At 36.9% G+C, this 25,022-nt stretch overlaps 2 protein-coding genes and 1 long non-coding RNA gene across 3 annotated transcripts; all 3 read right to left on the bottom strand.

Annotated features, from left to right (window-relative positions):
- Nucleotides 1–192: 192 nt before the first annotated feature.
- On the bottom strand, nt 193–6,270 carry LOC148739627 (uncharacterized). The gene is made up of 8 exons (XM_088749517.1): nt 6,243–6,270; nt 4,741–4,797; nt 4,368–4,412; nt 4,037–4,093; nt 3,795–3,842; nt 3,521–3,577; nt 3,262–3,312; nt 193–2,808 (listed from the first exon to the last, which is right to left on the bottom strand). Exons 1-8 carry the CDS (start codon nt 6,268–6,270, stop codon nt 2,801–2,803), a joined length of 351 nt encoding a protein of 116 aa, XP_088605643.1. The 3' UTR covers nt 193–2,800.
- Nucleotides 6,271–6,603: 333 nt separating this feature from the next.
- Nucleotides 6,604–8,190, bottom strand: LOC148739626 (uncharacterized). Its single transcript, XR_015996262.1, has 3 exons — nt 8,137–8,190; nt 7,381–7,428; nt 6,604–6,663 (listed from the first exon to the last, which is right to left on the bottom strand). It is a non-coding gene; the product is annotated as an uncharacterized LOC148739626 (long non-coding RNA).
- A 3,062-nt stretch (nt 8,191–11,252) lies between these two features.
- On the bottom strand, nt 11,253–12,792 carry LOC111345911 (G protein-coupled receptor GRL101). Its single transcript, XM_088749516.1, has 3 exons — nt 12,019–12,792; nt 11,410–11,491; nt 11,253–11,269 (listed from the first exon to the last, which is right to left on the bottom strand). Exons 1-3 carry the CDS (start codon nt 12,790–12,792, stop codon nt 11,253–11,255), a joined length of 873 nt encoding a protein of 290 aa, XP_088605642.1.
- Nucleotides 12,793–25,022: the final 12,230 nt, after the last annotated feature.

Raw genomic sequence — 25,022 nt, 5'->3', positions numbered from 1 at the left:
CCCTCACCCAGGCCATTTACCTACCCCCTCACCCAGTGCGATCAAGGCGCGCTTAGGACAAGAGATACAGAAATCATTTTTGTATCAGTTCACTTTAAGACAGGCCATTGTTACACATAATCCATACTGTGGATGAAATTGAAGCGAGACTTCGAAACTTCCGAAAGGGTAAACCATGAACGGACTCATGTGTAAGGTCTCTCAGATGTTTTATTGAAGGCTTCGCTTTACAATAAATCTTAACTTGGTGTCACTTTCCTCTAAATGCCACTTTTGCTTCAAAGATATTCTTACAGTAAACTAGTCATGTTTGATGAACACGTTTGAACAAAGCTTTCAAACAGTTTGAATACCACATAAACAATGAACTACAATTCTCGATATGAGTTAAAAAAAATTTAAAAATGAACTACAAAATTAGACTTTAAAACGCTACCAAATACCTATTTTTCTTTTTTTTTTTTTTTTTTTTTGTGTTATGGTTAAAATCAATAATAATGACGAATAATGTTAAAAAAGTGAGAGACGTCACTGCAACTCCCAATGATTATAATGTTTGTAAACGAGTTAAAAATTCTAAAAATGAGCTATTTAGATCATTCGTATTCTATAAAAAAATCTGTAACAACCGACGTCTTACCCGTTATATTTTCCTGTTTTTCTCTTCCTTTTTTGTCTACTTTCATCGGTTTTATTCATTTAGTTTAATTTAAATTAAATGGCGTAAAACTCTCTCATGCCAGTTGTGGGAATGAACCATTCAAATTGCCGTTGTTACTCGTTACCCAAACATCTTTCTTTTTTTTTTTTTTTTCTTTCTTTTTTATAATCTGCGCTCATGACAAACGTCGAAACATTGCAGAACTGACGTTACTCTACCTTTAACTACCGTAATGTCCTCATGAGAGTTACAAAAATTCAAGAAATGAGCTACTTAGATCATTTTATATCTACCAAGTCTTTCATAAGTAACGTCTTTACCAGTAAGTTTTTCAATTTTTCTGCATTTTTACCTTAGTTTGTAATTTTTAATTAAAGATACTTGTGAAATGTAACAATTTGACACGTAATCTGTAAGTAATTAACTATTTAGATTAGCAGCCTGCTACCAAATATGTTGTGAATGATGTTTTGACCGGTACACTTGTCTAATTCTTTCTTGTCAAATGTTAGATGCTTCATCGTTCTCAACGATTAAAACGCAATCTGAAAGCGAATTACTCTTAAACGATTTAAACAAAATTCTAGATATGAGCTATCTAAATCTTTGTTTTACTGATAAATCTCTGATAATTCTTATAAAGCGCGTTGATGTTTTACTATTGTGATCGCATCATCAGCCTGTTTGTATTCTTTCAATATTAGATGTACTGATCTGAATTTGGTATCAAGCGGAAAAATTTAGAAAAACTTCTGATAATTCTTATTAAAGCGCGTTGATGTTCTACTATTGTAGAACATCTATTGTAACCCTTTTTGTTCTTTTCAATATTACATGTATTGATCTAAATTTGGTATCAAGCAGAAAAATTCGGAAAAGAGAGACGTAAAATTCTGAGATAGTCTTGACCCGTACATGTGTCTGAGTTGTTCTTGTCATAGATGTTTTTTCCTTTTCCTTTCCAACGAAAAGCAATTATAGGGCCAGTGATTCTCTCAAACGAGTAAAAAAACTTTCTTGATATGAGCTTTTAGATCATTGTTATACTGCCGCTCAAATTTCTGATAATTGATTTAACGGATTTCCCCCAATTAAATTCTAGGTGTTTGTTCAATATTTGCTTGCCTGTTTTCTAAACTAGAGATACCATTGAAACTGAATTTTCGAAAGTTAATATAAGCGTTAATTAAACATTTGCTTCGGTCAGCTATCATGATTCATGTCCTATTATGAAATCGCAGTTTTGGGAAAAACTGAGATAGAAGTGTGGAAGGAAAGTAATCAGGTCATCGAATCCCTTTTAAACTGAGAACAAGCTCTGAACAAGCTAAAAAATTACCATGGTAATGAGCCAAACATTAAGCCTAAAACCGGTGGAGCATTTCTAACCAATATATTTACTCAGCTGTATTATTACTGATAATAGGGAATAACCTCAATGGATAGATCAGCATGCAGACTGAAATGTCTTATTATATTGGGAGCGTAGCCAGCTTTTCGACTTGTTGCAGGCCTGTACCATGAGAAATTTCAAATTTTGTTTCAAAATTTGCAAGAGTTATGTTTTAAGAGTCAAACAGGCGAAAGACAAATTGTACAACCAGCTGTACAGGATTTTAGACTGGCTTCACCCGTGATATCGTTGTGTTTCCCTTTATCCTTTAGGTTTGAATGTGGTCTAAGAACTATGGTCTATAGAAACATGCTAAGAGTAATAGACTTGAATATTAGGTGGACATACATGTTACAAGTGACAAAAAACGTAACAGAAAATCAAACAAAACATATACATAGCAAAATGTTACAACTGACAAAAACAAACAAACACAAAATACAAACAAACAAAAAACAAACACAACAAAACGAAACGAAGTTAGACTGCCACTATACGCCTACTTAGATATCCTACCTATGTAACCATATAAGGAAGATATCAGACAACAAGCTTACTAGTTAACTAATGTAAACATTAAACTGATTAAAGAAAAAGAGATTAAAAACAGATTTTCTGACTGAGATATTGCCATAGACAGTAAATATAGATTCCTACTCAAGAACTATTTTCCCTTTTCCTTGAATCTTTTAATTATTCTGTAGCCCTCGAGGTGTCCATACTAATGGTAATGCTTTTGGCTCTTGTTAAATGTCTGAGACAAAGGGAAAAAGCACACTAATTATTGAAAACAAAACCAGTTGGTTGCTTGATCTGCCGAGCCGGCAGTCCGTTAATCGGTATAATAAGCACCTTGGTCCAGGAAGCCATAATATAAATTAGTTAGTCTATAACCATGCCCACTGGTCAGGCGGACAATCTGCCAGATAGTCAGCCTTTGTCACTCAGCTACAGCTCAGCTAGTTAATTTAATCTCACAGCTTATTTGTCAGCTAGCCAGGTAGTCAGTTGACCAGATTGTCAATCAGTAAGCTGGTTAGTAAATTAAGGACCACACGCAAGTATGAACTTATAACCATATGGAACGAGAGAACTCCTCAGTGCAGCCCAATAGCCACCTAGCAGTTTTTTTTTATTGTACGTCAACTTATGAAGCATTGTGTAGACCACAATTAGTACATGGTGGTTAATTTATAAGGAGAGTTACCTTTCTCTGCGACGTCCATGTTAGGCTCAGGCGCATTCTCTTCTTCTTCATCTTCAGAAATGATGTAATAGAAAAAAGTTACTTTAGTACTCAATCGTTCAATATTGTCTCTATTTAAGTTTCTTTAATAATTATTAGACCTTTGACCAATTTTTCCACCAGAATTTATCCAGTGATTACCAAGTTAAAAAAGATGCTTCAAGAATTCAAAAAATGTTTAATATCTTAAATACCTAATCAAAACCGCAATCACCTTTACCTTTGTCACTGGGCACTGGGATCTTTTCACTTGTTACTTGCTCCTTGGACTCACCAGCTATGTGAAAGGAAAGTTATCAATTACAAGTTTGCATAATTACAGTCACGGTTCTTCTGTGCGCTGGCAAATGAATGTAAATAACTGGTCTGCAGAACAAACCCGGCCCATGGCCTGCTATTAAGCCAGCAAATTGACCCAATTACTTGTGAAGCTCATAACACATGTTATACAGCGTATTAAAATGTGTCTCTAAAAAGCAAATCATTGTCTTTACCTTCCTCAGTTGGTCTTTTGTGTTCAGGTGTACTTTCACCTTCTTGATCTGCACGAGTACGATTGAAAAAAGAAATGTACTTATTGAATTATGTTCATTTGAATACTTGTAATATTGCAAAGTGAGCGAGAATTGTGGGTGGATCACAAGGAACAGCACATAACCTGAATATTCGATAATATTAAGATAGCGCCTTAACCTCCCAAGGACTAATCAATAACCACTCTCTCTGTCTCCTTTACCTTGGTCACTAGACACTGGAATCTCTTCACTCTCCATCTGCTCCTCAGATTCACCAGCTGCGTGAAAGCAAAGTTGTTCATTAGAATGAATTATGTGTTCCTTTAAGGATTTCATCGAGAATTACAGTCATTCTCACTGCGTTGGCTAACACAAATGCCTTCATATAGATACGGGAGCCTTGATATACATCTGACTCACTGCCCGCTTTCAAGCCAGAAAATTGGCTCAGCTGGATGTTAAGTTACGAAAAACCTTGTTCTGTAGGCGGGAATAAATGCAAGATATGTTGGACAGTGTAAAGTTCCTGAAAAGCGACTAATTTTTTTTTACCTTTTCCAGTTGGCTCTTTAGGCTCAGGCTTACTTTCTCCATCACCTGCGCAAATACATTTAGAATAGATTGTGTTAATTCAATTATATAGATTTGATTAGAACTTTCGAAACTTTTACATAAGTGGTGAACTATTACCTACTTTTCTTCTTAAACTTCTTTCAAGAAAATTCTTTATTTGATGAAAAAGACATGAACTCTCAGTCGTTCAGTCTTGTGTTACTCAATCTTCAACCAATTCTTTTGTTTTACGAATGTGTTTGGAAAATTCTCCACTATAGCTTTTCCTGTGACTTATAAGATAAAAGAGATTCTTCAATAACAGGGTGCCTTGGCATCTCGAGTAACTTATCAAAACTATTCTCTCCTTTACCTTTGTCGCTAGGCCCTGGAATCTCTTCTTTCTTCACCTGCTCCTCAGATTCACTAGCTGTGTGAAAATAAAGTTGTTATAAAGTTGCATAGGATTTCATCGAGAACTGCTGTCACTGTCACTGCGTAGGCTAACACGTCTTCAACTAGTTACTAGGGTGTTTATAGATGACCCGGCCCACTGCCCGCTATCAAATTAAAAACTAACAAACTGGTTTATGCAGTGATGACTCTGATTTTCACCACAAAACAGAGTCAATGTGTCAGTTTTTCGATAAACGTGGTTACCCTGTTTCTGTCGTTTAAGCGGATTACCACCGCGCCCAACTTATTGATCGACATTCAGCACTACAAACGTCGCATAAGGAGGATTCCGACCGCATTCCATTCACTCTCACGTTTCACCCTCACAACCACTCAGTTAAATCCATCATTCTTAAAAACTTTAAATTACTTCAAAACGATTCAGAGACAAGCACTATCTTTTCGCAGCCTCCCCTCATTTCATTCAAACGTGACAAAAACATAGGCAATTTTATGGTCAGAAGTTCTTTTCAGACTAATGACCAACCAGGCACTTTTAAATGCACTCGTGCACGATGCAAAACGTGTCCTTTCACTCACAACACTGATAAAATATCGGGACCTAAACGATTCATTAAGATCACCGATCACTTCACGTGTACCTCCGCCAATGTAATCTATTGCATAACTTGCACTTATTGCAAAAAGATATACATCGGCGAAACAGGCAGAAGACTGGGTGATCGATTCCGTGAACACCTTCCAGACGTGGAAAGGAATGACAAGGACACATCGAAACCAGTCGCTAGACATTTTAATTTACCTAATCATTCTAAGCAACATATGGCAATCTGCGGTCTTTCCTTACACTTAGGTAGCACGGAAAGCCGTAAAAATCGTGAACAAAAGGTCATCTTTCAAACCGGCAGTCTAAATCCCACAGGGATCGACGAACGCTTTTCATTCCACTAATTTATTCTTGTTTTTCTCGTTGCCATGCTCCCACCAATAACGTAGTTCCATTCTCTGCCTTTAAAAGCACACACAACCCACAATTCCTCTATTCGCTCCGACGAAGGGCTAACGCTCGAAACTTCAGCTTTTGTAATCGTTACGGTGGCCGGTTTACCACTTCAACTTAGTTGATATATTCAAATTAATTCGTTACTCCCACCGACACAGCCCCAAACAGTTTCTTTCGAAAATATCAGCCTTTATTCATTGGCATGCATGTAGTTAGTCGTTAACATCATGAAAAAATGACTTTCAATGAAGGTGCAAATAAATGAAACACTCGCTTTTCTAGAACTACTTTCTATTGAAAGTATTCAGATGGTATGAATAGTAAGGTATTGTGCTCGTTTAGACCAGCCATAATTGCCATATATTTCAGCTGTTGTATGAACAGGTGTAAGTTACACTACGATGACCGTCCATCATTTAAGAAGAGCTCTTGCAAGTACCCTTGCCTTCAGTCACTTCTGTTTTCTGTCTGTAGATCCACCATAATAATTAATTCCAAATAAAATAGTACTTTAAAGGAACTAGTCAATTCTGAACACCAGAACGGTCCATCGGTGTTAAACACTTCTACTTACAGAGGTAGTCAGTTATTACCTTCTTTTTTAAGCTTCTTCAGAGAATGATTAATTTGATAGAATAGTGCAATATTACTCAGTAATATTTTGTTTTAGTTAAGCGTTCTTAAAAAGTCATTAATCTTTAGCCAATATCTCCAGTAGAATTTTTCCAGTGACTATCAAAGTAAAAGTGAGGCTTCGATACCCTAGAAAGTGGCTCAACCCCTTGAATGACCAGTCAAAAATAATTTTCTCTCCTTTACCTTTGTCACTGGGCCCTGCAATCTCTTCGCTTCCCACCTGCTCCTTAGATTCGCCAGCTGTATGAAAGCAAAGTTAGAATAAAGTATGAATGCCTTCAAGGTTATGTTTTGGACTTATGTCATAATGTCATATGGACTCTCACAGTCACTGTGTAGGCTAACACAATTCCTGCCAAATAAAGATATGAAGCGGTCTACATAGAAAACCCACTGCCCGCTTTTAGGCAAGCAATTTGGTCCAGTTAGCAAGATGCCAAGTTCATGAGCAGCATGCACTGTTACCGAGAGTAAAGGCGACATCTGTTAAACAATTAGGAGTTCAAAAAATCAATTCATTGTTTTTTAACTTCGGGAGTGGGTTTTCCAGGCTCAGTCTTAATTTTTCCTTCTTGAACTGCACCAATGGGTTTAAAATAGATTGCAATAATAGAATTATTTACATTTGATCTCTTACACTCGCTGAAATTATCGAGAACTCTGGGTGGGGCACCAAAACATAACATCACTTTTGGAGGGTGTTTAAACATTCAGCTGTTGACTACCATCACTTCTTAAAATTTTGTTCAAGGACCACCAATTTTCTTCATAACTTTTGTCTTTGTTACCTCTCGTCCTGCGGGATAAGTGCGATGAGTGCATGCCCTTGACCTACTTGTAACTGCCCCGTTAACATTTTCAAAGCGTTAACAAAAAAAAAGTAAAAATAATAAAAAAATAACTAAAGACCAAGCTGGTGTTCGCTTTTCCTTACATAAATAGTGAACAATTAATTACCTTTTCGTCTTTTTCGTCGGTGCTGGCTTTCTCCATGGTGAACAGTAACTGCAGCAATATAAACAACACCTTTCATTTGACTAAATTGCGGTTGTTTCGTAGACGCTCAAAAGTTAATTACTCACCTTATTCGAGTCTTGCTAACAAGTATGTATAAACATAACTACGTACCAATTTAAGGTAATTTGTTACGAGAGCAAGAACAGCTCTATGCAACATGCATTCACTGACGAGCCTCAGTTTTTACAACACACTCATACAATTATCTTACTTAAATTCAGCCACACTGAATATGATCCTTTGAAGGTTTTAACCAAGTGTTGCTCATTTCCTAAGAAGACATTTTTTTACGAGTACCTTTGACATGCATGCTACTAGTTTTGTGAAATTTCCTTTAGTTCGTCAGTTTAACTGGCAATTTTCTCTGACAACCGCAAACTTGCCAATAAGAGGTTTTTCGATTGCGCTGATCCGTTAGGTTCAGTAAGAAAGGAAGGAAATACTAACCTACTCTCATGAACTTATTCATAAGACAGACGTAGAATCTGTGATTTATTTGGTGATTATGACGTTAATAATACGCAATACCGATCTTGTTTGTATGACGGAAAAAGAAACAGTAGAGTCAAAGATTCCATGCACCAGCTTGATAGTACCAGTCAATTCTTTGAGTGGTACAAAGCATTCCTTAATTTAATGTTCTGTAAAATAGTATACTCTCCTTCAAAATAAATGAAAATTAAAATGGCCTTATACCTTTCACAGTCTTTTTAGTGGCTGGTTGGATGTCAAAATCATCGTCATAATCTGTTTCAAGGAACACGTAGAGTAAACCATTACATGATGCGTTTGGTTTGTGTTTTCTACTTGAATATATTACTATACTAATGCATTATACATGCGGTAATATTCTTGTTTATTATCCAACTACACTCCGTAGAGTAGAATTTATGCTACGTTATTGGTGGGAACATGGCAACGAGAAAAACAAGAATAAATTAGTGGAATGAAAAGCGATTTAGATTTGATTTAGACTGCCGGTTTGAAAGATGAGCTTTTGTTCACGATTTTTACGGCTTTCCGTGCTACCTAAGTGTAAAAAAGGACCGCAGATTGCCATATGTTGCTTAGAATGATTAGGTAAATTAAAGTGTCTAGCAACTGGTTTCGATGTGTCCTTGTCATTCTTTTCCACGTCTCGAAGGTGTTCTCGGAATCGGTCACCTAGTCTTCTGCCTGTTTCGCCGATGTATATCTTTTTGCAATAAGTGCAAGTTATGCAATAGATTACATTGACGGAAGTTTTCAATCCACTAATTTTCATTCCACTAATTTATTCCACTAATTTTCATTCCACTGCTTTATTCTTGTTTTTCTCGTTGTCATGTTCCCACCAATAACGAAGCTCCATTTTCTGCCTTTAAAAGCACACACAACCCACAATTCCTCTATTCGCTCCGACGAAGGGCTAACGCTCGAAACTTCAGCTTTTGTAATCGTTACGGTGGCCAATTTACCATTTCAACTTTGTTGATATATCTAAATTATTTCGTTACTCCCACCGACGCAGCCCCAAACAGTTTCTTTCGAGACTATCAGCCTTTACACAACAAAACGTCTAATAAGATATATGTATTCTACTATTTATTGATTGATGAATATATTACTAAGTAACCCAGTTATTAAAAAGAAGACCTTACATACTTTTGTTCAAGTTTACTGTTAGCTTTACATTCAAAACTGGACGCGTGCAAGCGTAAAAAATTTGTAGCAAAGCTCTAGAAATCGCAATGAATTAGCTGAGTTCTCGATGGATGCAAACTTGTTATGTTACACAGCTCATATTTACATCTGCAAGATTGTGAGTTTTATATCCAGTAACAAGTAATAATACCTGAGGAAGATGCACTTTCATCCCCTCTACAGACTTGTTCCATCGCTGTCGACAAAGTTAAGGAATATTTTCAAGTTAGAGTTATTTATCATATAATAAAAACAAAAACTCAAAACAGAATAATTATAAACACTTATTGGATGAGATTTTTGTGATATCCGGAATAACCAAGGTAGAGGTAAGTGTTATCAGCTGAAGCCGAAGGCTGAGGCTGATAACACTAACCGAGAACTTGATTGTTCCGGATATCACAAAAACCTCATCCAATAATTGTTTTATTACACATTCGCCACTTTTGTCGATCTTTCAGTATTTTCCGAATCTTTATCTTCAAGTAATTTCTCAATTTCTCGCTGGGTCGATGATGCGAATCGAGAAGCCATTCTTACTTCGCTGTCCGTGAACTAGACATTGCTCCACCGGAAATCATACATTGCGCGCGCAACCTACAGATTATTCACTAATCTATAGGTACAGATTAGTGAATAATCTGTAGGTTGCGCTGTTTCCCAGAATTAACTGTGGGTATTTAGCCAATGTGAAGACAGATGGTGACTACAATGTATAATAATTATCAATACAGACGTATCATTCGTTTACTACAGCTGTGTCGTATGTAGGTACGAAGGTACCTTTCCTTCTATAATACAATGTGCAGGTTACTAATGGAAAGGGAGGGGCATCTCAAGAGTGGAGGGGTAGAAAGTCTCTAAGAAGACTATCGCCAGAAATTTTTAGTGTTATCTAAAGAAAAATATAAAGCTAGGTGAATTTGGTGTTCTTCATGCAGTTATCAACCAAAGTGAATGACACCAAAGCTCATCACATTTATGTCAGGTGGGAAAACCCTTCGTCAATCTTTTCTCTCTTAAAACGCACATAAAGAATGTATTAGAGCAGGAAAGGAATGCCGTGGTTTCGCTCTAGGTATTTCAAATTGAATCTGCAAATATTCTGGCAAATTTAGTTAATTAGGCTAAATATACCTGCCAAGGAAGTTGAGCTACAAAGTCAATCCCGGCATAACCATCAACATCACTATCACGGTTGCAAATTTTTCGAGTGGAATAATTTCCGTATGTTTCGCATTTGATTGTTTTACTTTAATTTTTGCAAAGTGCTTTTTGAATATGAGTACATAGACGGAGTACTGACCTAGTTGCGGATCAGGCAGTTCAGGGGCTTCCTCTACTGGGATTTCATGGTATTCTATTTCTTGCATTTCAATATGTTCTCCTATGAGGAAAAAAATTGGCGAACAAAAAAAGATTATAAAAGGGAAGAAAACAAAGTATAAATCAGTGACAATGAAAAAGGTTGCTGAAGACCGGACAGGGGATATTTCATATGTAATTACATTGAGAAAAACTATATCTTTACCCTCCTCGTTGTTAGCATGTGCACCTTCATTTCCAAAATGTCCCTGCTGATCATTTTCTGCTTCTTCTATTTCATAAAAGAACAACAATAAATCTCTCCTGATCTTCTCCAAACAGAGAATAAGCCACTGTCAGGCTTTTCCAACCAGTTATTACAATGAAAAACATTCTACAAGTGAGATTTGTATCTTTACCTTGAAACTGAAGACAGAGATTTATCGCTTTATATTTTGATAGTAACTTACAAATGTCCGCTCATATTTTCATTAAAATGGGTATGGTAAATGGCATCAATTTGTTTCAACATTCCTAGAACATGGTTTTGGAGATACCAATCTCCATAAATTGAATTTAAATAAGGATTTCTACCAGCGAAGCCCCCTCCCCCTCCCCCTCCCCCCCATGAAACTTGCTTTGCTCCTATTTCTATCCTTGAATTCAGAGTCACTCCCTTGATTGCTTTTCTTGCCTGTTCGTGCTTTAGCTCCTCGTGTTCTTCATTACAATCCCATTTTGTTCATTTCAATAATTTCCTCAGTTAGTCAAAATAAAAAATGAAAAAATACATCAGTTTTTACCATTTCAAAACATTTTCACTCTTATCCCCCTTCAAAGCCTTAGACGCAAAAAGATTTGAAACAAGGTACTAACACAAAACCTGTACAAAAATCGTTAAAACTTAAAGTTTGTTTATTTCAAGGTGTCGAACACGATTATTGTTATCATGGTATTTTAAAGTGGAACATAAAACTGTACCTTCTAGATTTTGTCCTCTGTTCAAAAAAGATCGAACATTGAACCACAGCTTCCTCAGTTTTGGTTTCAGTATAGCTTGCACCTACACATCAGAAATTTATGGGATAGTTAGTGTGAGACTCTTGAATAATCTCTATTAGTATATAGTAAAACGGTGGATAGCGTTGAAGGCGCGCTCTGATTGGCTAGTCAAACTCCGAATATCCTTTGCTATTTACCTCCGAGCAACTCGGGAAAAAATGGCGTCCCGGTTTGCATCGGTGACAAGCGGAGAAATCACTCAAATTAACGACGGTGGTGTATATTATCTCACTGTTTTAGTATATACTAAAACAACTATTCACCCCATTGTCGGGGGTTAGCGGTGGATATTTACTTCGCCGCTTTGCGGCTCGGTAAATATCCACCACTAACCACCTCCACTTTGGTGAATAGTTGTTAATTATATTTAAGTTGGTCTCCGTGGTCAAAATCAACTCTTTTTCATTTTTGTTTGTTATGTCAAACGTCACAGTTACAACATTAATTTGTCAGCCTGCTCTGACACGAAAGCAGATCTGAACATGGCAGTATGCCCTATTCAAAAGTAATAAAAAATAAACCTGTTACCTGTGGAGTAGAAAGCGTATACAGCAATGGGTTGACAGCTGAATTGATCGGCAGAGCGAACACTGCAATCCATACTGCCAGATCACCAGGCGGATCAAATGTTTTCTCGACGTGCGACTTGATGCCGATAGCAATGATTGGTATCCAACACAGGAAATCGGTCAGAATAATGAAGAACACTCTTTTGGCAAGTGCTCTTTCTCTTTTGGCCTGGGCACTTTGTGCTCTTGCTCGTATTTCACGAATAGTTCCATGTGCTCCGAGCTGTTTGCTTGACGACCATGATTTCAACAAGATGGCAATGTAAGCCACCATTATGAAGATAAAAAGAGAAAAATTCAAAACGATAAATATGGAAGTGGAGTATTCCCAGCCTTTTTGTAATTGCGGCGAAAGCTGCAGGGGCAGGCACACTACGTTCTTGCCATAATACCAGTCACCAAAGTAGTGCATTCCAGACAAGGGAAGGAATGCCATGACGCCCCCCACCAACCAGATGATTGCACACATTATACGAGTCTGCCTTGGTGTAATTTTGGCAAAAGTGTAGGGAAACACAACGTTCTTGAGCCTGTCCCATGCAATCAAAGAAATCATCATAACTGACACCTCACTTGAAAGGATAGACATGGCGCCATTGAAATGACAAAACCAGCCGGTGCGCCACTCGTAGTTGTGCAGGTAGTATTCCCCCGACCATCGTAGGTCTTTTATAGCTATAATGATAAGGTAAATACCCATGATGCCGTCTGAGATACCCAGATTCACCAACATGATAGACTGGACCACATTGTTATCAGGGAAAAAATACTGCCACCCAACAACAAACAAAGACCCAAACAACGACAGAAGACCGACAACCCAAAGACTTCTCCTTGGAGCAAGGTTACGGAACATGGAGTGACAGCTTGCGAAGTTGTCATTGAAAGAATAGTCGCAATCGGCATCCTGCCTGAAAAGATCGAGGTGGCAGCACATTAGGTTGGTGTCCAAAGTCCTAGATTTGGAAAAAAAAAAGAGAAGAAATATTCAACATTAATAACAACCTTACATGGATAGAAAACAATGGGCATTCAGTGATCCAGATACATTCAAGGTTAATGATCTGCAAACTATTAATAATTGTTGATTGATTGATACCATACACTCTTATTAGAACAGTTTTTTAGAGGGATAATTGAAGTAATTGTTTATTATGGACGGAGTCTTACACTCTGATAATGTGCTTCAACTGCTGGTTGAAAAATCCTCTAGGGAGCTCAGCCATCAGATTGTAGTGCATAAACCTGCAGTTTTGAAAAATAATCAGAAAAACATTAAGTTGGATTACATAGAAACTAAACCAAAAAAATTAATTTGGGTTACTCCAAAAAATGTATTTGAATTGGAAGAATGAGATTCATTTATTATTGTTAAAAAAAAAACAGAAAGCACAAAAAAAGAGGGAAACAAAAAAAACCAAGAACCCTAAATATTTCATAAGAAAACTCAGCTTTGTAATTAATTTTATGCAACAAAGTTTACTTGCTTAGATGAAAATCTCTCATTTGCCGTACACTTACAAAAATCGCAATTCGTGGGCAAAGGTGAAAGTCGTGCTGGAAACGTTTTGTATCTTATTGCCGAAGATATCTCTGAAACGAATAACATAATAACTCACAATTAGTTAGTAGACAGGGTCTCACGATTGTCTGTTTCCTCATAAATTTACATGGCACTGCTGTGAGACTATCTGGCTTTCAACCATGGGTGTCCGCGTTTTTCTTAAATCTAACCTTGGTTGCTAAAAGTATGTTCATAAAAGACCATATTTTTAGTCAAACATAAGTCACTACAGCAGTACTTTGTTAATCAGCTTATTTTTATTGACTTGATATTAAAATTTGTGAACTAAAATCTGAGATTTTAAATGCTTCTGTTATACTCTTTCCATTGGTTCAAGTATTCTATTTTTATTTTTCTATTTGTGATTCACTGTACTCACAGAGCTTTGAGGTTTTCGACGCCTTTAAAAATTTTGTCAGGCAAAGTCTCGATTTTGTTCTCTGAGAGATACCTTAAACAGGCGAAAGGAATAAAAGATATTCAATATAATACTGTAGCATAATATGATTGCAATTGGGTGTGGCACATTACATTTAATCGATGACAGATTTAACATTACAATAATCTTGTAATTTTGCTGTTATCAACTGAGTTCATAAATGTAAAATGGCCTCCGTAAAGAATTTAAAAAAGCTGACGTTTTGAGCGTTAGCCCCTCGCCAGAGCTGTGTATGGTTTGCGAATCCACTCATCTTGGGAAAAGGTTTCAACTCTGAGTGTACTTACAATTCGAACAACTTTACCAAGCCCTGGAACTGATCTTCATGAAGCCTCTCAATTTTATTGTAGTCCAATTTCCTGAAGAAAGCACCATGGAAAGTTTAGACTACATAATTATGCAGAAGTAGCTGTGGAGTGATATCTTTAACACTTTTTTTTTCTTTTTTTAGGTTACTACCGTAGTTCAGGTAAGGCAGTGACAATGCTTTCTCCAATAAAATAGCTCTCAGTTTTCATTTCTTACTCTTCAAAGAAAAACATCAGACATGAGAATAATACTTTCAAGGTTAAGCACGAAAAATCCCAAGTCTATTCCCAAGCGCCTTCATGAGGTCTATTGTTTAAAGCTGAATTTGGAAAAAGGTTTATGATCCATTTCCTGTTACAAATTACGAACTTATTGGGTAGTTTGATCCTCCAATACAATAATATTATATATAATATTTTAAAGGAAACTAATGTTTGCCTTCTGAAAGTATATTATAATTAGAGTTGTCATAATCTAGGAAGCTGTTGTATTTACCACATTCTAAAATTTTCAATACAATCTTTAATGTCAATAAGAATATTACTCACAGAAACTCTATCGCTGTAATGTTTCTGAAGATGTGCGGTGGCAGATTTCCAAGTTCGTTGTTTGACAAATCCCTACAAGAGATCCCCACAGTTACAAAGAATTTGCTAATGATAGAATTACCATCAACTGATTCATAGAATGATAATTATTGGCAGTTTGTGCTGAAAAACTTTCAAAAAGTGTCTTATTACTTGTGTAGTGGCCTCCCTTTTTCAATTTATTTCCCCCAAACCTTTAGCACATATTCCCAGGAAGAAGTCTTATGTCTTCAAATTCAGCTCAAGAAGACCCTAGCATATTAAACTTGCTAAGAACACAATAATAAAGAACAACTAGAACATGAGAACATCTGTCAACATCTTTTGAGAAAAAAATGACATGAAATATGTTTCCCTTATAAAAAATTAAAAAAGAAGCCAATCAAGGAAACATCCACTTTCGACATTTTTTTTTGGGCGGGGGGGGAGGGGAAACTCCTCACAGCAGTGAAATAATTATAAAATAAAACAAAACAAAGAAACAAAAAACAAAAACAAAAAAACAAAAAAATAGGTAGAAAAAAAATAGCAAAGTCACCGGAAGAAGAAAGATAATATCCAAATGCAAGCTATTTCTTTTGTCACAACTATTATTATTTTCATCATCATTATCATTACTATTATTATTGTTATTACTTTTATTACTATTACTATTTCATCATCTTTACTATAATTATTACTATTGCTATTATTCAACAACAAACATATGAAACATATGTGTGAACTGCGGTTATGAGACGTATATGAGAACGATCCTTCGCAGTAAAGCACTATTTGAGCAATAGTGAAAATCAGACCTGAAAATAATTTCAGGCCTGTACGGGACTCGAACCACTGACCTCTGCGATACTAGTGCAGCGCTCTACCAATTGAGCTAACGAGCCAACTGGGAGCAGGCCATCAAATTAATTCGATATAAACCCGTAGATGATAAATCAAACAACAACAACATCTACGGGTTTATATCGAATTAATTTGATGGCCTGCTCCCAGTTGGCTTGTTAGCTCAATTGGTAGAGCGCTGCACTAGTATCGCAGAGGTCAGTGGTTCGAGTCCCGTACAGGCCTGAAATTTTTTTCAGGTCTGATTTTCACTATTGCTCAAATAGTGCTTTACTGCGAAGGATCGTTCTCATATACGTCTCATAACCGCAGTTCACACATATGTTTCATATGTTTGTTGTTGTTTGATTTATCATCTACGGGTTTATATCGAATTAATTTGATGGCTTGCTCCCAGTTGGCTTGTTAGCTCAATTGGTAGAGCGCTGCACTAGTATCGCAGAGGTCAGTGGTTCGAGTCCCGTACAGGCCTGAAATTTTTTTCAGGTCTGATTTTCACTATTGCTCAAATAGTGCTTTACTGCGAAGGATCGTTCTCATATACATTGCTATTATTACTAGCAAATATATAAAATAATACCTTAGTAATTATTTTATTCTATTAATTGTAGGTGTCCCCTATTAGTAGAGGGCTTGCCTCTCGGCTAGCTTATTTTCCTGACACTTAAATAAAGTTTCTATCTATAGATCTATCTATCTATCTAATAGCAAAATTATCCGGCTGGCGCAGGTATAGGTTAATGGTTTATCATATGTTAAAAGCTTGTACTTCATTCAGCAGAAAGAAACCTAGGAGTTGTTGAGGCTGCTATTATACAGAAGCTTTTAAACTTTTAAACCTCCAAGTACCTTAGCATTACTTTACAAAGCACATCAACTGCATAAAATAGCATTCTGTTATTCATCTACATGATCAAATTTACAAAGTCAAGCTGGAAAACTCCATGATGTTTGAACTGTTACAGCTGTGCCTTTGTAAACAATATGTTAAAAACTATCATTTGGTTCTACCCAATTATCTTCTTTGTTAAAAAGCCATCTCACTCACAGATGTATCAGCTTGGAAAGGCTGCTAAAAAGTCGGTGTGGTAGACTCTTCAACTTGATATTTGACAGATAGCTGTTAGGAATGATGAGACAAAAATGTCTTTTCATTAAGACTGTAGGTCATAATTTATAAGCAAAAATACAAACAGAGGCTGGTCATCAAAAATTATAAAAAAGTGTAGTCAAATCTGGGCAATACGCTCATTTTAAAAAAATGACTGTTAAATCGTTTGTCTCACAATTTGTCAAACAATTAAACGTCCGTTTATCTATAAAACCAGGAGGAACAGCACCATTTTTGCTTATTGCTTATCATGGTTACTGTCGAGTATATACATATTGCCCATTCATTTTGGTAAGGTCAATATTTCTAGCAAAAGAAGAAACTCGTAGCTGACAATTTTACAATTGCTACCACGCCCAACTCTCTTGTGTTGGGAGAGGTAGGCTGGTTCCCCTTTCATTTAAAATCATTCTTAGGGTAGAAATAATTAGAGAAATTATCGAGCTCTTAATCTCAGAAGATACCAAAATAGGTAAAAAAAGGTAAAAATATCCCATAACGACTAGAAACTTTATGGCACGCATGATTTCATTGTTGAATGACTGCAGATCTTACACTGATCATTAGAAAAACAAAGATCAAAATTTGAGATGGTTAAATTGGTAGGTTATGTCTTTGGTGCTTATAGGAATATAATTAGTTATGAAATATTACAAGTGACTGATATTTCTTTCAGTCTTTAATAAATGTTTGGGATAGTGACAAAGAGTTGAGAAGTCAGTAAGCTAATACCTGAGGAAAGGATCTCCAAAAACACTTACAGTTCCTGCAGGTTTTCTAGATCTTGAAATAGTTCAGGAGGTAATTCAATGATGTTGTTGTCTTGCAACCATCTATTTTGAAGTAGAGAAACATGATTAGTTGTATCAAATCCAGCTATTTCTATCAATTGAAAGTAGCTTCTAACTGACCTGTCTTTTGTCATTAAAGGGAAAGAGAGATTAAAAGAAAATGAAAAGAAAAAGCATGGGAAAAATCAACGACAAACGGATGGTTGGGAAATGGAATGCTTCTACTTTACAAAACATTTTTTTTTTAAACTGAGCTGCAACATTTAATTCACAACTTAACAAATAACCACATTATGCAAAGCAATACTGTAATTGTGTCTTTTTCCACATTTTTCGAAAAGTTTAAATTATAAGTTATTTTCTTTGTATTAAGAATGTTTGTATTAAAAATGTGATTATCTGCTTTTGTTGATCCGTTTTCATTGCACTTCACAGCACAAGTCATAATGCAGATCTTGAAACACTTTGATCTAGCAAAGGGAAATGATAAACTATTTCGATGCAAAGTTCTGTTTTGAGGTCAAGGAATTTCTTCTCCAATAGTATCTGATATTTACTCACAGTTCTTCTAACTCTTCCATGCGTTTGAAGGTGCTTCCATTAATTCCTTTCAGGTCATTGTCATTCAGGCGTCTGCGTTATTTACCATAAAAAAACCGATTATTAGTTCGTCTGTCTGGTGAGAGGGATTACTGTTGGTGTTATTAATGACTGATGTTTTGACAATTAAGCAAAAGTGACATCAGTGACATCGAGTGAGGAGTTGCTCACACCAACTTTACCCAAAAAAGATATGCTTGGTTTAGTAATGACACTATGTTAATAATAAAAAATATAATGGAAATCTTTTAATAAAGACACCTGGTCATGACTGTTCTATAGTGAATGAATCACGTAAAAAGTAAGTCGTGGCAAGATGTCTGATATCTGAGGCTTTTAGAGCTCAGTGTTGTGCATCAAGGGAGGCACATCTTTGCTGCGCTATCAGAAATATAGGACGATATATTATCTATCACTGAATCTGTAAATTCCTGTTCTTCTGTACACTAGGAATTGATCAACAGGTGATAAATAGCCTGAAATCTGAGTTTTTAATCCATGAGTGAGAGAGTTGGCCCCTGGTATCAGTTGTGCATGATTTGGTTCTTTACTCTGGAGGGCTGACTGTCTACCATAATTATTCACTTTTTCCAAGGCTGAGGAGAGAAAATATGCCTCTGACATCCTTATAAGGTAAATGGCTATACCAAAACATTTCTCCGTATCTGCCAGAAACCATAATTGCAGCTAGTAACAATGCTGATGGGAAAGAACCAGTAACTGGTTTTGTTGTTATTCCTTACATCTAGAGTATTATGGAACCCAAGAAAATTTTCAAAAGCCACAACGTTCAAGTTGCTCAAAAACCTTTTCAGACCATAGAGCATATTTTTGCCAAAGCTAAGGATCTTGTCACGAAAGAACAACAAACCGACGCTATTTATACTATTCCGTGCAATGACTGTGATCACGAGTATATCGGACAGACCAAACGTTAGTTTGGTAATCGGTTGAAAGAGTACCAAAAAGTGGCCCCTTTTTGCAGAAAAGAAAATTCAGCTTTATCGTAGCACACATGCCTGACTAATCATACAGTTGGGTGGGATAATTTTAAAATGATCTCCACTAATCGACCACCAGTGCCCTTGTTTGGAAGCTTGGCACATCAACCCCGCCCACGTTATCATAACCAGAAATCCTGTAATGTCTCTTTAACCACCGACGGAAACTTCTCCACTGACCTCTACATCAAACCCACAGACAAACATATGTATCTATTGTACTCTTCTTGCCATCCATTACATACTAAAAGAGCCATTCCGTTCAGTCCAGCACTCCGCCTACTACGAATCTGTTTAACATACAAAGCTTTAAAGACTCGCGCCACTCAACTTACCACATACCACATACCTTCTCAAACGAGGTTATAGCCATAAATTCGTCACCAAACAAATACAACGCGCCGCTGACATCTCCCGCACACTTACCTTACAAACTAAAGACGTAAAAAAACCTAACCGTATTCCATTTATAACTACTTTTAATTCGTCGCTTCCTCGCATCTCCAACATTATCAAAAAACACTGACATCTGCTGCTGTCTTCTAGCCGCCACAAGAAAAATCAGTTTTCCTCAGCTGCCAGTTGTTGCCTTCAGACGTTCCCCCAACCTTCGCGACACATTTGTCACAGCCAAACTCCCCTCCAATTCTACCACTTCCCATCCTCAACTTCCCCCACCCCCTCGGCTCTTTCTATTGTGGTAGTAACTGCGCTACTTGTCCCAACATCTCTGACGGACATACTAACTATAATCTTTTTTTCTACCTGGAAAACACGTACTATTAAATCTCACTTGACCTGTGACACTAAAAACTTTATCTACTTAATTCAATGTAACCGCTGTAACTTACAGTACATAGGAGAAACTAAACGACGTTTAAAAGACCGTTTTAATGAACACCGCCGTCCCATTGATAAACCTAACTCTAAATCTAAATCTACTACAGTGGCAGAACACTTCCTTTCCTCTCCCAACCACTCTGCTCACGACATGGAGCTTATAGCCATCGAAAAAGTGTTTTCCAAGAGAGACTCGATCCGCAAGGCCAGGGAAGCTTTTTTAATTTCAAGAGGAAATACTATTAATCCCGATGGCCTTAACGCTCGCGAAGAAAAGTATTAGACGGCTTTTCCCTCTATAATTCTTACTTCTCGTTATTTATGCAATTTACCCTACTTTATTTCTATTTTTACTTACTATTTCTATTTTTAATTGTTACCTCATTGTCAATCAAATTTGTTTTACGTTTTTCCGCTATTACATCATACAGCTATCTATAAAGTATCACCCTAACTCTATGTAGATTCCCACTACACCTGAAGAAGGCTGCATGGTTTGGCCAGCCGAAATATAGTGCTCCGTCTTAAAACTTAACTACGTTGCATCGGTCTTGCCTCTATACTCATATTTCTACCAAAATAGCCGCAAGCATGCGCCTATGCGCGGAAATGCGGACTAAATATGGCTGCAAAGTATAAAGGAAATAATGGGGAAATAAGAATAGTTTGCATTTTGTGCTATTACTGCTAGAAACTTAACGTTCACCATCATCAATAGATAGAATCAGAATTCGAACACAGGTAACCCAGGCTAACTGTTTGTGTTACTTACACGTGATTTTAAAAAGAGAGAACATATGGGCGAAGTTTAGCAGTGTTCCAGATAAGAGACGGGTCTCGGGTCAAAAACCCAACGGCAACCGCTAGGTGACCCGACACTGATTAAAAGGAAAATCGGCTAAACTAATTGTTTAGATTAAAATACTATAATTATGAAATAAAACAAAAGTAAATAAAAGAGTGAAGTTTCCAATGAAAAACGATTGAAAGCAATAACTAATACAAGATATTAAGGAAAAGAAGTTTGAAAAGACGACTCAACAAAATTCCAAAGGCGACTTGACCTGCGAATCATTTGGTACTCTGTTCATTTAGCAAATAAAAGAGAACGTGCCCCTGAAATAAAAGTTGACTTGCTGTAGCATTGTTAATTTCCATACTTGTTAGTTCAGAATAAAATAAATACAGTTCGATGATCTCTGTAAAGCTCAAGAAACTGAGAAACTATGCATCTGATTCATACGTGGCGGCGGCTGACGCGTGTGATTTTCTCCTCGTTTACCTAGCACGTAATCAAATTCTTCCCCAATCGAATTTCATTTATTTGTAAACAAGATTCCATAAGGTTACACCATAGTCACACCAGGTCCCGGTTGTTCGAAGGATGGATAACGCTATCCAATGGATAATTCTCTATCTTCTGGATAACGCGGTACGTTTACTTGTCACATCCAATAAACAGCGATTTATCCGTTGGATAACGTTATCTACACTTCTAACAACTGGACCCATAATGTGATTGGTTGTTGAGAAAGAATGCATTCTGGCCAATATTCCCGAGGGTGTAGTCTGATGGTGACTTTTACCTTTGAGCAATCTGGGACTCCCCTCACTCCACGGGGACTTATTTTACTCATTACCAGGTGCCCCGAGCTCAGTGTCAGTTTGAATTGGACAAATTGTGACGGCAACGGTTTCGGGCCGCCATTCTTCTGGGTTAACGTTCAGGATTTACGGAGCCAGCAGGCTTCGCGTTTCAAGCTGGAGCTGCTTTAGTGGATTCAAGGTTTAGAGTTATGGTCTAGTACGAGTAAACGGTTGCATTGATTCGGTTCCCCATCAACAAGTTTAACTCAAAAAGCAAACATTCTCTCGCTCAAAAAACATCCCAAAAAAATGGTGCCTTTTCAACTTGTAAAGTGGTATTCTAGCTCCAGAAATGCGAGATGCGAGGAAATTAAGCCATTATTTGGGCAAAAAATGCTCCTTCTAGCGGTTCGTTTTCTTTTTACTTCGACCACCATTTTGTTTTTTAATACATTTTAATGACCATACATGAGGTACCTAATGATAAAAAAGCCGGCCTACGTTCAAAATAACCGGTTAAAAATGAAATAAAAAGCGGGAATCTGAGGGAAACGATAGCTTACTGACTGGGCTGAGTCATGAAATACTCAGGCAGAGGGTATGCGGTCATGGACGCGGGCTCGAGTGTTCTAGGGTTAAAATTCAGCGAAATTATCGGAAATGCTAAGGGCTGACGGTTAAAACCGAAGAACTCTGTTTTCGTCTAAGGGTATTTTCCTATTCCCAGAGGTTTTAAGGAGAAAATTCATTTTCGAAAAGTTATAGGGGGGTGTACCAAATTTTTGAAGGTTGTTCTGTAAATAAAAAGCGGCAAGGAAAACGACGCCTCGAAGCAACAGAATAGGAAATCAACTCTGCAAGCTACTCCAAACGCCGCCACGACGAAATGTCTCTTAGTGACCGGGAAACGCCTTACAAATAAGATCGTCGATAGTTCAGTCTTTAAATCTTTATCTTGGGAACTCAAGTATAGAGCAGGTAGATAGTCAGAAACTCCAAGGACTTATCACTGACCGACACTTACGCTTAAATAATCGCGTTGAAGAACTGTGTAATAGTACTATCCCAAAGAATAGCACTGCTTCGGAAGATAAGAGGATTCCTCCACATTGAACAGCGCATATCATACTATAACGTAATGATAAAACAACTTCTGTTATATGGATCAACTGTTTGGTCAAACTGTTCAAGTGATAACATAATGAGAGTCTTCAAGCTTGGAAAAACGCACTCCCCGAGTTATCTTGAAAGCTAATACAAGGTCGAACAGCGTGAAACTCTCTAAGAAAATAGAGCGGCTTCTTCTTTATGACGAAGTCAAGTCTAATTAAGAGCGTTTTAGTTTTCAAGTGTTTACTAGGAAACTCTCATGCACATATATACGATATATCTAAATGTAATGCAGACCTACGAACTAGTCGTAATAGTAAATTATATCTCGCCTGCCCTCGTTTCAATCGTGAAACCTAGGGAGGAAGGACCTTCAGCGTACATGCGACAAGGCTGTGGAATCAGCCACCTTCAAACCTAAAAAAATAAGTGACAGCAGTTGCCTCTTTCAAATAGGCCCCGGTTTCACAGACATTTCCTGATGAGCTACGATGAAGAAGAATATTTTAGTCCGAATGAGATAGTAAATTGAATCTCGCCTGCCTTCGTTTCAATCGAGGTGACCCGATTGGTATATTGTATTCAACCCGACCCATGTGGCATATTTTATTTTAGATAAATTTTAGCTTGCATACTTATAGACCCGTTTATAATCATCGAATTCATTTTACATACATCTCAACACTAATGATGGTAATTTTAGGATCGAGGGCCACTAGTTCATCAGTTGAATAACTGTCATCTGTTACCCTACTGAAATAAAGTTATTATTTTTATTATTATTATTATTATTATTATTATTACTCAAAAATCTGTTTTCCGCGCAAAACCTAGCGCGTGCGCATGCGTTACTCAGCTCTGTCACGATAGGTAATATTCAGTGCCGCGTCTGTTGTTCCCCTCAGACCTTCCTTTCAACCTTGAAAATTTAATTAGTTGAGATATCATTGAAAGTAAGGGCTTTTCCTTATTTTCGATCTATTCTCCATGAAATCTGCAAAACTTAGAGCATTTAAGCTGCGGTAATAGCCTTTCGAATGATTTTTCTTTCGTCCGTCCGCCACGTTGAATACCGAAATTCACGCGCTCGCCGCTCAAGCTGTTGACTGTCTACGATTTCTTATTATGTTTAGTTCGTGATGATGGCGGCTTACCAACTGAAACCTATTTGCACCTCGTCAGAAAAAAAGGGCAGCTTTTTAGTGGGCGTATAAAAGGAACTCTTATTACAACGATCAGGTCATCACTGAAGAAGGCACTAGACAGGAGTGTCGAAACGTTGAGTCTATGAATGGTAGTTTCCTGGTTGCATTCCTTAAATCCTTAAATCGAGAGTAACATCAAACCCTGTCTGATTTGGTTCTTTTGGAGCACATTATGAGATCAAATGAGCAGGATTTTTTTTCATCGTTGAAACTTGATCTCGATATATCTTTATGTACAGAAGAAAAAGACTCACTTGTCGGTAGTCTTGAGTAAGAAGATCGTGAAAACGAAAAAAAGTTACTTACAAAAATCGCAACTTTGTGTTGTTGTCAAAGATTCCCTGGGGCAGGTTGTGCAATTGCATTTGAGACAAGTACCTATAGATATTGTACCCTTAGATAAGTGTTCTATAGCGTATAACACAGCAGCAATACATTAGCAAATCACTTATTAGTTAGTTAAGTAAACCCAAACTTGTCTTGAATTTGTTGTTGACATTTTGGTTACCGAAGAAACTTAACTTAACAATTTTAATTCTAGTCATTAATTTATACCCAGACAGAGTAGTACCCAATTTTATAACTGGATTACAGTCAGAAAATCGATATTTATGTTTTTTTCCTAATCTGTACTTGTGATTTAGCGCCCTTTGAATAATCAAAAACTTTGGTTGGCTCTGAATCTTATAGGATATCCCAAGATGTCTTTTGACATGCTAATTGCACAGGGGGCACCCACAAGTTTAGATGCATATGGTTTGTTTTTGGTATTTGTGGAGAATAATAGAAAACTTGCGAGTGGAAAATTGCTCTCGCATTACTTTGTTTCTTTTAGTTAGTTCTTCTTATTTTTTAAAATATGACTGGTAATCAGTGGCGGATTCAGACCTTGAGCTGACAGGGGGGGGGGGGGGGGTATTTTGTGTTAAAACCTACCAGCTCTTCTTCCTTCTGCGATTTTTTTTTTTTACCCTAA

The sequence above is a fragment of the Stylophora pistillata genome, chromosome 2 (genome assembly GCF_964205215.1).
Source record: "Stylophora pistillata chromosome 2, jaStyPist1.2, whole genome shotgun sequence".
In the NCBI taxonomy this organism is placed as follows: domain Eukaryota; kingdom Metazoa; phylum Cnidaria; class Anthozoa; order Scleractinia; family Pocilloporidae; genus Stylophora; species Stylophora pistillata.
The sequence above is the reverse complement of the archived record's forward strand: the minus strand, read 5'-3'. Positions and strand labels throughout refer to the sequence as shown.